The sequence below is a fragment of the Tamandua tetradactyla genome, chromosome 8 (genome assembly GCF_023851605.1).
Source record: "Tamandua tetradactyla isolate mTamTet1 chromosome 8, mTamTet1.pri, whole genome shotgun sequence".
NCBI lineage: Eukaryota > Metazoa > Chordata > Mammalia > Pilosa > Myrmecophagidae > Tamandua > Tamandua tetradactyla.
In genome coordinates, this window is record NC_135334.1 from 1469129 (window position 1) to 1481851 (window position 12723).

Below are 12723 nucleotides of genomic sequence, written 5' to 3' on the forward strand. Positions count from 1 at the left end.
GTATATGAAATGTTCAGTAGGTAAATCATAGAGACAAAAGAAGATTAGTGGTTTCCAGGGGCTGGGGGGGAAAGAGAATGGAGAGTGACTACTGAAGTGCACAGGGTTTCTTTGGGGAGCGATTAAACTATTCTGGAATTAGAAAGTGGTGATGGTTGCACAATCTTACTGATATACTAAATACCAGGGCTCTGTAAACTTTAAAAGAGTGAGTCTTATAGTATATGAATTATTTCTCAATTTTTAAAAGTAGAAAAAAATTTCAAACATAAAGTATATCTATTTATCTGTTTCTACTTATAGAACTGGGAACACTTGCTTTATGTATTTAGGGACTGAATTGTTAAAGGCCTACAGGTCTGGAATTATTACATCCTTCTTGTGAACTGAACCTTTTATCACTATTAGTAATTGTATATTTAGTAATACCTTTTGCCTTTAAATTTATTTGCCTGAAATTAATATAGCTACCACAGCTTTCTTTGGTAAGAATTTGCATGGTACATTTTTTATTCTTTCAATCATCTTGTACCCTTATGTTAAAGATGTACCTCTTGCAAACTATATATTTAGGTGTTTGTTTGTTTTTCAGTCTAGCCGGACAAGTTTTACCTTTTAATTAGAGGGCTTTCTCCACATAAATTTATTGACTTTGCTGATTATATTTATATTTATTTCTACAGTCTTTATAAGTGCTTTCCACATATACTGATTTTTCTAGTTTTCTATCAACTACTCCCTTTACGCCTGGTAGTGGTTAGGGTTTATGCTGTTGTTTTCACGCCTTCTATTTTCCACCGCACTTTTTGGAAAGATATGAGCGCTGTGTCCAATCAATTCTTATAATCCGCGGTAGTTATCTTCTACAAAGTTGCCTTGATATCTGAAATAGGGAATACCGAACTCTTCTTCCTCAAGGAAATATAGGGTTAGGTTACTTTGAGCCTCCGGTCACAAAATTTTGCCAACTAATCAATACATACTACTGTTTGTATGTTTCTTTTTAAAGAGTTGTTACTTATATATATGGTTATTCATGAACATTAGACTCACAGCCAGCACCCTTCTAACTTACGCCCAGACAAAGCTCACCTAACACATACATATTCTCCAGAACACACATCGCAGCATCCCTGCACTCAAGAATGTAGAAAGCACTTCAACACTCTGCTTGGGGGAGATTTTAAACAGCAAAATCAACCACAAAAGGCACAAGAATATAGAAAACATGGCACTAATAGCCCATGACAGGGACAGATGTTTACAGCACGAGACCTAAAACAAGAAGGCAGAGTGTTGCTTTGTTTGACCTGTGCTTCAGGCGACTTGTAATTTTTGCCACTCTATGCATGTCCACAAATGACCACAAAAGTGCTGCGCGTATCGATTTGGGGTTACAAATTAATTTTAGCAAGTAGGCAGATTCACAGATATGGAATCCATATTGTTTTAGTGGTTAAGCTACGTTTATTAACATGCATATTTAACTAAGTCTAAAGTTAGTATCTGAGCACTATTGAAAGTTTAGAATACTTTTATTGCTGTCACACACCTCTCACCTAAATATACATTTTTGTCTAATCTTGCAATCCTATACTAATTTACCCTCCAATTAGACATTGGCACTATTTTTACTGAATTACTATTTGTTCACATTTACCCACATACTTGTCAGCATCCTTCTTTTGTTCCACATTCCTTCTTGAATCTCACACCTTCCATCTAGGATCATTCTCTTTCTCCTTATAATATATTCTTTTATTTTTTTTCTTGCAATATATTCTTTAGGCTCTCTCTTATTGACTAGGGTTCTCTGAGAGAACTAAGCTGTAATGCCCTACAGCATCCATGATTAGTTCATAACAAATTGGCTTCTCTGATATGCATGCAAATTGGCACAGTAAGAAATTAATCACTGCAAACAGTTTCTCTGGGATTTCATTTTCTTATGAAACCCCAGTTGAAAAGATGCTTTAGGATTTACTCTCTCGATTTTTATTTGTCTGAAAGTTCTATACTTTGTTTTCTTTAGTTTTATTTTTCTTGAGAGAGTTGTGCTGGATAAAGTTTTTTTTTTCCTCTAAACAAACTGAAAGTTTGCTGTCTCTGCATAGCATTGATGCAATCATCACTGGAAAACCCTGACATGGGTTTGGAGCTGTAGCATAATAGCAAAAAAAGAGACATGTATTCAAATACATATTTGAACCTTGGCTTCCCCATCTATAAAATGGATATGTTGCCTAGTTCTTGTTAACTTTAGAAATGGTGCATATGTTACATCTGAAATATAATACATACTTATGATTATTGTGATCATTTACTCCCTTCCTTTACAGTTCCATAGAGTTCAGAATTCACGGATTTGAAACCAGCATTCCAGAAAATAAAGTTTTACATAGGAATTGTGGGTATATGAAAGAATCCTCCTTCAGTGAGACAGCCATTCAAATAAGTGGGAGAGAAGATCATTTGAATCTTCTGCACTCATCACAAACAGGAAGTTTCCTTCCTCCCTTTGGACACCAGTTTATTCCCTAAATTACTTGCAGCCCTAGGCACTATATTTTACAAGGTAATGAGATTTTCTTATAGAGCGATGGTTTCTATTTAGGCCAGGTACTGTATTTTAATGAGAAGAATGTGGTTAGTTTCCAACGGTGTCATTTGAGAGCTGTATGTGCCTAGAAAGACATGTCCTTAAATGTGTGTGGATCCATTGTGAGTGGGACCTTCTGATGAGGGTACTTCAGTTTATGACCCACCTCAATCAGGACGGGTCTTAATCCACCTCAATCAGGACGGGTCTTAATCCTCTTACTGGAGTCCTTTATAAATGGGATAAATACAGTGGGGGAGAGAGAGAGAGAGAGAGAGAGAGAGAGAGAGAGAGAGAGAGAGAGAGAGAGAGAGAGAGAGAGAGCGAGCACTATGAAGCAAGAAGCTGCAATCAACAAAACCCGGAAGAGAAGGGAGAGACCAGCAGCTGCTGCCGTGTGCCATGTGGCAGAGAAACCAAAGATTGATGGCAGCTGGTCTTTGGGAAGAAATCATCATCTTGATGATGCCTTAATTTGGACATTTTCATGGCCTCAAAACTAAGCCTTTGAGCTAAAATTCCCATTGTTAAAGCCAACCCATTTCTGCTATCTGCTTTTGGTAACCCAGCAAACTAAAACATTCACTAATCTCTGTCCATGCATAAGAGCCTTGACTACAACCCAGACCACCAAGAGGTAATAAGAGAGAGAATATGCAATCTAGGCCAGGTTTTGACCATGTTGAAACCAAACAATGAAACTGCTGTTCCTTCTCTGATTGAATCTGACCCACAGGTCACATAGGAGATACACAGGCTACACAGCAATGCCGAGAAACACGTTTTGTTGCCCCTCCAGCATCACCTCCCTAGACACACACCGAGTTTGCTAGTCAGCATGTGCAATATTCTCTTTGGGATGCAAAGGGTGGTAATTCTTCCTCTCCTCCTATCTGGAAACCCTTTCCTTCTCCCCAACTGAGTATAGTGAGGCAGAAATTAAGTTTGATTTTGTTTTATTCATATTTACCTAAAGGTGCATTTGATTAGAGACTAAGAACCTGGTAAGAGATAACACTTTGGCTATATTAAAAATATCATTCATTAAAAATTCTGAAGACATTTTTAAAGCTTCTCTCAAAAACAGCCATCATATAGGTACACTATAACTTGCATAAAAAATTCCCTGCTCTTGATTTGTTTAGGTTATTTTCACAATTTTTGCTATTGCAGGTAGCACTGTGTTTGATATTCTTGATGTAAATCGTCTTGAAAAAACCAGCTTTAGATGGTCTCCAACATTCTAAGACATGTATTAGCATGGGGTCTTACAGCTTGGGTTTGTCTGTGGTTTGGATGTCTAAGCCACTCTTCATTATCTCAAACAGAATGATCTGGGAAGAAAAGAAAAGTCAACAGGAAGGAACAGTAAGCCTTTTCAGTACAGGGTGGTAAGCATCATGAAATTCTCATAAAGGTTCATGAGACATCGGGGCAGGTGGGGCTGGCTCACCTCATTGTCCTCTGGATGAAGCCAGACACCAGGAAGGTACAGCGTCTGCTGAGGTCCAATATGCCAATATCGCCCAAGATTACGCCCATTGATGAATACAACTCCATAATTCCAGGTCTGGAAGGCACGGGGGGTTGAGATGTAGGAACAGATTGATGCTGGCGAGGCACAACCTGAGGCACTTCGGGAGTGACGATGTGAATGAGATGCACTGAACGGGGAAGTGCGTTTAGAATGGGATGTGTCTTATACGTTCTATCCTACTGCCCTGACCTAGGAGGGACAGAGAAAAATGCCAGTGGAACCATCCTGTGAATGGTGAAGCTACCGCTGCTCCTATCCTATGATATACAATGTCCTCTTTTTTTTAAAGCAGCTCTTCAGCTTCCAGAATTTAATACGAGGTAATGGAGATGAACTCACTGCTGACGATTACTAGAAAAACTGTGCAATTTTTAAAAATCTGCTTGAAATCTAGGTAATAATTATAGGACCAAGATCTAAGCAAAGAAAATCCAGAGACAAAGAGACATCAGAGCAGCTCTTCCATGAGACATATCTGCCTATTCAGGAACAGGTGGCCGAAGATAGAGCAGAACTTTGCAGAGCCTCACAAAGTTAATGGGGAAAAAACTGTACAGCATGGAGGCTTGTTCAATATGGTACACTCAGGGTTGGGACCCTGAGGGGCTGTACTCTAGGAGAAGAATGAACTAGAAATAGATGAATCTCATAAGGTTGAAAGCTTGTTTCAAACCATTTCCTCCCTTGTCACTGGACTACAGTGACCTAGGATTGCTGGTGTCCCTATTCACCTCCAGAAGCCAACGCAAAGGCCTCGAATTACTTGAATTTGAGTATTTTTCATATATAATATCTGGCATTCCAAAAATAAGCAGATAGGGAGAAAAACACAATTTGGTTAAAAACCTACAGGGATGACAGACAACAGAAACAGATTCACAGATGGTCTGGATAATGGATTTATCCGATAAAGTCTTTAAAATAACTATGCTTCATAAATTAACATATTCAAAGAGGTAAATAGAAACTGTAAAAAAACAAACAAACAAAAAAAACACCGAAGTCAGGTAGTTATGAAATGAAACTTCTAGAATTAAAAAATGTCATCACTGAAATTAAGAATTTAATGGATGCTTTGAATATTATATTAGACATAGCTAAATAGAGAATCAGCATACTAAGTAAGAAGAAAATTTCCAAAACAAAGTCAAAGAAATAGAAGAACAGGAAATACAGAAGATAGTATGAGACAAAAGGCGTAAAGCAAGACAGTCTAACATATAAAACTGGAATCTTTGAAATATTCTCATTAAAAGACAAAGATTGCCAGACTTCGTTTTTCTTAAAAAGCAGTTATATGCTATAAGAGAAACAACTAAAATATATGGTAATTGAATAAAATGAAAGAAAAAGAATGGATAAATATAAAATGGAAACCATAACCAAAATGAAGTTGCTGTAATTCTATTATTTACAAAAAAAGTTGTCTTTAAGGCAAGAAGCATCACTGTGCCAGTTTAAATCTGTTGTGTACCCCAGAAAAGACATGGCCTTTAGTCCTTATTCAATATTGCTGGGTGAGATCTCTTTGATTGTTTCCATGAAGATGTGACCCACTCAATTGTGGGTGCTAACTTCTGTTTAGGTGATTTCCATGGGCATGTCTCTCCACCCATTCCAGGTAGGGTTGCTTACTAGAGCCCTTTAAGAAGGAACCATTTTGGGAAAAAACTTCAGTGCTGACAGAGCAAATGCAGCCAGAGACCTTTGGAAATGCAGAAGGAAAATGCCCCAGGGAAGCCTAATGTAATAAGAAGAGAAAGCTAGCAGGCATCTAGCCATGTCCCTTCCCAGCTAACAGAGATGTTCTGGATCCATCAGCCTTTCTTAAATCAAGGTATCTTTTCCTGGATGCCTTGGTTTGGACATTTTCACAGCCGTAGAACTGTAAATTTACAACTTAATAAATTCTCCTTTTTTTAAAGTCATTCTGTTTCGGGTATATTGCATTTTGACAACTTTAACAAACTAAAATATATGGTAATTGAATAGAAGGAAAGAAAGAAAATGGATAGATATAAAATAGAAACCCTAACCAAAAGGAAGTTGTTCTAACTCTATTCTTAGCAAAAAAAAAAAAAAAAAGTTGACTTAAATGCAAAAAGCATTACTGAAAATAAAGAGGGACTAATCATTTTACTTATCATTTACTTATCATTTTACTTTATTATTATTATTATCTTTTTTTTTTCTTTCCTCATTCTTTTGTGTGTGTGTGTGTGTGTGTGTGCGCATAGTGTGTGCATAGGCTTGGAGTCAAGGCTGGATCTCCCAGGTGGTGTGCAACCATTCTGCCCTGGAGTACCTATGAACCCCAGCCTACCTTCTAATAGACCCTTAAGTTTAATTGTATCCCCTACATGAGATCCAGACCTTGATTTGGCAGAGAATAACCGACAAAGTGCAAAAGAAAACACTCAGCAAAACTAAGTAAATACAAAGCTTTAGAAGAGTGAAGGAAGCCAACTTGCAAAATAACCATATCAAGATAATCAAATGCCCTGAACACAAAAGAAGATCCAAGCAGAAATGGCCCAGCCAAATGGCCAAATCAAAATTCCAGAGGAGACACAGAAAATGAAACAACTACTTATAGGTATTTATAAAGAAATAAAGAATATCAGGAAGACACTAGAATAGCATAAAGAAGAATTTGGGAGGTTAAATAGAAAAATGGCAGATCTCACATAAATGAAAGATAAGTAGACCAAATAAAAATATATACCGGAGGCACATGATAGCAGCTTCGAAGAAGCAGAAGGAAGAATAAGTGAGCTAGAAGACAGAACAATAGCCTAGAGTGCATAAAATAAGAAATGGCAAGAAAGATGGAAAAATGCAACTGGATCTTAGGGAAATGATGGACAACAGGAGATGCACAAATAGAAGAATTATCGGTATCCCAGAAGGAGAATAGAAGAGTAAACGGTTGAGAAAATTAGTTGAAGATATAATCAGAGAAAATTTCCCAACACTTATAAAAGACATGAATATGCAAATCAAAGAGGCCCAACAAACTACAAACAGAATAAATCTGAACAGGCACACTCCAAGACACATACTAATCAGACTGTCAGGTGTTGAAGAGAAACTGAAAGTCCTGAAAGCAGCATGAGAAAACCAATCTACTACATACAAGGAAAAACACATAAGACTGACTTCAGACTACTCAACAGGCACCATGGAATGAAGAAGGCAGTGGTATGATATTTTTAAAATCCTGAATCAGAAAGGCTTTCACCCAATAATTCTTTATCCAACCAAATTATCTTTCAAAGTTAAAGAAGAGATTAAAATCTTCAACAATAAGAAAGACTGAGGGAACTAGTCAAAAAGAGATCAGTCCTACAAGAAATACTAAAGGAACCCTGTCAGCTGATAAAAAAAAGACAGGAGAGGGAGGTCTGGAGGAGGGCACAGATTTGAAGAATATGGGGGAGAGAAAATAATATACAGATCTGACAAATAAAAACTAAAGGACAACATGGTAGAGTTAAGAACCACGTTTACAGTAATTACTTTGAATGTTAATGGACTAAACTCACCAATTAAAAGATACATACTACAGAATGGATCAGAAAAACATAATCCATCTATATGCTGTTTACAAGAGACACATCTTAGACTCAAGGCACAGATTGAAAGTGAAAGAATGGAAAAAGATTTTCTATGCAAGCTGTAACCAAAAGAAAGCAGGAGTAGCTATACTAATAGCAGACAAAATAGACTTTAAATGTAAAGATGACATAACAGGCAAAGAAGGGCACTACATATTAATAAAAGGAAAAATTCACCAGAAAGAAATGACAATCATAAGTGTGTATGCTCCCAATCAAGGAGCTCCAAAGTACATGAGGCACATATTGGAGCTATAGACACATCAACAGTAATAGTGGGAGACTACAATACACCACTCTCCACTATAGTTAGAACAACCACACAGAGGATCAACAAAAATAGAGATCCTAAACAACAGGATAAATGAATTAGATCTAATAGACATATATATATCATTACATCCAAAAACACTAGGATACACATTCTTCTCTAGTGCACAGAGAATGCTCTCCAGGATAGATTATCTACTGGAACATAAACTGAGTCTCTATAATTTTTTTTTTTTTTGGCTTGGGCAGGCTCTGGGAATCGAACCTGGGTTTCTGGCTTGGCAGGTGAGAATGCTGCGACTGAACCACCATTGCACTGCCCTATAAATTTAATAAGATTGAAATTAGCCAAAGCACTTTCTCTGATCACAATGGAATAAAGTTGGAAATTAACAATCAACAAAGAACCAGAGCTTTCACAAATATATGGAGATTAAACAACACACTCTTAAACAATCAGTAGGTCAAGGAAGAAATCACTGCAGAAATCAATAAATATCTGTAGATGAAAGATAATGAGAATACAACATATCAAAACTTATGGGATGCAGCAAAGGCAGTGCCGAGAGGGAAATTTATTGCCCTAAGTGCCTATGTTAAAAAACAAGAATGAGCAAAACTTGAGGATTTAACTGCCCACCTGAGAATTTAGAGAAAAAACAGCAAACTAGCCCAAAACAAATAAAAGAAGAGAAATAATAAAGACTAAATCAGAAATAAACAGGAAAACAATAAAACAAGAGGTAGAATCAATAAAACTAAAAGTTGGTTCTTCGAGAAAATTATTAAAATTGATGGTCCCCTAGCTAGACTAACAAGGAAGAAAAGAGAGACAGCACAAATAAATAAAATCAGAAATGATAGGGGGGTTTACTACAGATTGTGAAGAAAATTTTTTAAATCATAAGAAAATATTATGAACAACTATATGCCAACAAATTAGGCAACTTAGATGAAATGGACAAAATCCTATAAACACACAACTTACTTATACTGACTTGAGAAGGAATAGAAGATCTCAACAAACCAATCACAAGTAAAGAGATCCAATCAGTCATCAAAAATTTTCCCACACAAAATAAGCCCAGGACCAGATGGCTTCACAGGATAATTTTATCAAACATTTCAAAAAGAACTACTGCCAATCCTGCTTAAACACTTTAAAAAATTTGAAGAAAAAGGAACACTACTTAACTCATTTTATGATGCTAACATCATTCTAATACCAAAATCAGATAAAAAAAATACAAGAAAAGAAAACTACAGACCAATCTCCCTATTGAACACAGATGTGAAAATTCTTAACAAAATGCTAGCAAGTCGATTCCAACACCACACTAAAAGAATTATACATCATGATCAAGTCGAATTCATACCAGGAATGCAAGGGTAATTCAAAGTAAGAAAATCAATCAGTGAAATACCGCACATTGACAAATCAAAACGGAAAAATCACATGACCATATTGATTGGTGCTGAAAAAGCATTTAAAAAAAAATCCAGAATCCTTTCTTGATAAAAGCGCTTCAAAAGTTAGATACTGAAGGAAACTTTCTCAATAACATAAAGGGCATGTATGAAAAACCCATAGCCAGCCTTATACTTAATGGTGAGAATGAAAGCATTCTCAAGGGGAACAGGACATGGATGCCCATTGTCACCACTGTTATTCAACATTGTATTAGAACTACTTGCTGGAGCAATTAGACAGGAGGAAGAAATAAAAGGCATCCAAATAGGAAAGAAGTAAAACTTTCATTATTTGCAGATGACATGATCCTATACTTAGAAGACACTGAGAAATCTACAGCAAAACTATTTGAGCTAATAAACAAATTCAGTAAAATGTCAGGATACAAGATTAATGTATAAAAATCAGTAATGGAGGACTGCCTGGAAGATGGCGGCTTAGTAAGACGCGCGGATCATAGTTTCTTCTCCAGGACACCTACTAGGGGAGTAGAAACGATACAGAAAGCGCCCAAAGCCACAACAGAGATAAAAAAGACAGCGTACCCCATCCTGGAACGGCTGGCTGGCTGAGAGAAGCAGCTCGGGTGAGATCGCCGAGGCGCGCGGGCCTTACAGGGCGGGGCGGGAAGCGGCCGGAGTTACTCCCTTCCCCCTTCCCGGGCCGGCTGGGAGAATTGGAGAGGTGGTCCCCTGAAACCAAGGCGACTGGCGCCCACACCACGCGCAGCCCCCGGACCAACTGAGAGAATTGGATCGGAAACCCCCAGGCCGCGGAGAACGGTGACCCCGTGACTCCCGGGGAACGTGCACTCTCTCGGGCGGGCCGCTGCCGCTGGCGCCCTCCCGCCACGCTTGTTGCCCAGGGCCGACTAGGAAATTCGGACGGGCTCTTTCCCTGGCTGCGGCGACCAGCAACCCTCCCTGCGTTCGGACACCCTCCCTGCGTTCGGACCCCGGGCCGGCTCAAGCCGCTTCGGCTAGCGAACCCCCAGGACGGCGAGAGTTTTCCAAAGTTTAAGGTCCCACAGCACCTTTTACTGGTGGGATCCGCAGACAAACGTGTGCCACGAGCGTCACTTACTGGGCAGGATAAGAAAAACAGAACCCAGAGATTTCACAGAAAAATATTACAACCTTGCTGGGTCCAACACCAAGAGAAATCTGAATAAATGCCCAGACGCCAGCAGCAGAAGATAACTGTCCACGCTCAAAAGATTGAGAATATGGCTCAGTCAAAGGAACAAACCAATAGCTCAAATGAGACACAAGAGCTGAGACAACTAATGCTGAATATACGAACAGAAATGGAAAACCTCTTCAAAAATGAAATCGATAAATTGAGGGAGGACATGAAGAGGACATGGGCTGAACATAAAGAAGAAATAGAAAAACTGAAAAAACAAATCGCAGAACTTATGGAAGTGAAGGATAAAGTAGCAAACATAGAAAAAATAATGGATAGCTACAATGATAGATTTAAAGAGACAGAAGATAGAATTAGTGATTTGGAGGATGGAACATCTGAATTCCAAAAAGAAACAGAAACTATAGGGAAAAGAATGGAAAAATTTGAACAGGGTATCAGGGAACTCAAGGACAATATGAACCGCACAAATATACGTGTTGTGGGTGTCCCAGAAGGAGAAGAGAAGGGAAAAGGAGGAGAAAAACTAATGGAAGAAATTATCACTGAAAATTTCCCAACTCTTATGAAAGACCTAAAATTACAGATCCAAGAAGTGCAGCGCACCCCAAAGAGATTAGACCCAAATAGGCGTTCTCCAAGACACTTACTAGTTAGAATGTCAGAGGTCAAAGAGAAAGAGAAGATCTTGAAAGCAGCAAGAGAAAAACAATCCATTACATACAAGGGAAACCCAATAAGACTTTGTGTAGATTTCTCAGAAGAAACCATGGAAGCTAGAAGACAGTGGGATGATATATTTAAAATACTAAAAGAGAAAAACTGCCAACCAAGACTCCTATATCCAGCAAAATTATCCTTCAAAAATGAGGGAGAAATTAAAACATTCTCAGACAAAAAGTCACTGAAAGAATTTGTGACCAAGAGACCAGCTCTGCAAGAAATACTAAAGGGAGCACTAGAGTCAGATACAAAAAGACAGAAGAGAGAGATATGGAAAAGAGTGTAGAAAGAAGGAAAATCAGATATGATATATATAATACAAAAGGCAAAATGTTAGAGGAAAATATTATCCAAACAGTAATAACACTAAATGTCAATGGACTGAATTCCCCAATCAAAAGACATAGATTGGCAGAATGGATTAAAAAACAGGATCCTTCTATATGCTGTCTACAGGAAACACATCTTAGACCCAAAGATAAACATAGGTTGAAAGTGAAAGGTTGGGAAAAGATATTTCATGCAAATAACAACCAGAAAAGAGCAGGAGTGGCTATACTAATATCCAACAAATTAGACTTCAAATGTAAAACAGTTAAAAGAGACAAAGAAGGACACTATATACTAATAAAAGGAACAATTAAACAAGAAGACATAACAATCATAAATATTTACGCACCGAATCAGAATGCCCCAAAATACGTGAGGAATATAATGCAAACACTGAAAAGGGAAATAGACTCATATACCATAATAGTTGGAGACTTCAACTCACCACTCTCATCAAGGGACAGAACATCTAGACAGAGGATCAACAAAGAAATAGAGAATCTGAATATTACTATAAATGAACTAGACTTAATAGACATTTATAGGACATTACATCCCACAACAGCAGGATACACCTTTTTCTCAAGTGCTCATGGATCATTCTCAAAGATAGACCATATGCTGGGTCACAAAGCAAGTCTTAACAAATTTAAAAAGATTGAAATCTTACACAACACTTTCTCGGACCATAAAGGAATGATGTTGGAAATCAATAATAGGCAGAGTGCCAGAAAATTCACAAATACGTGGAGGCTCAACAACACACTCCTAAACAACGACTGGGTCAAAGAAGAAATTGCAAGAGAAATTAGCAAATACCTCGAGGCGAATGAAAATGAAAACACAACATATCAAAACTTATGGGACGCAGCAAAGGCAGTGCTAAGAGGGAAATTTATTGCTCTAAATGCCTATATCAGAAAAGAAGAAAAGGCAAAAATTCAGGAATTAACTATCCATTTGGAAGAACTGGAGAAAGAACAGCAAGCTAACCCCAAAGCAAGCAAAAGGAAAGAAATAACAAAGATTA

The 12723-nt window shown here is 37.8% G+C and overlaps 1 protein-coding gene across 12 annotated transcripts in view; it reads right to left on the reverse strand.

Moving 5' to 3' along the window:
* Nucleotides 1-3538: 3538 nt before the first annotated feature.
* GLB1L3 (galactosidase beta 1 like 3) overlaps nt 3539-12723 on the reverse strand; it is a 45582-nt gene continuing 36397 nt past the window's right edge. For 8 of the 12 annotated variants that reach the window (XM_077112379.1, XM_077112378.1, XM_077112377.1 and 5 more), the window contains 2 exons: nt 4053-4169; nt 3539-3933 (listed from right to left, as the gene is read on the reverse strand). In XM_077112379.1, coding sequence (XP_076968494.1) covers nt 3868-3933; nt 4053-4169 — 183 coding nt within the window. In that variant the 3' untranslated portion in view covers nt 3539-3867. The other 4 variants (XM_077112385.1, XM_077112383.1, XM_077112381.1 and 1 more) reach the window with 2 other exon arrangements.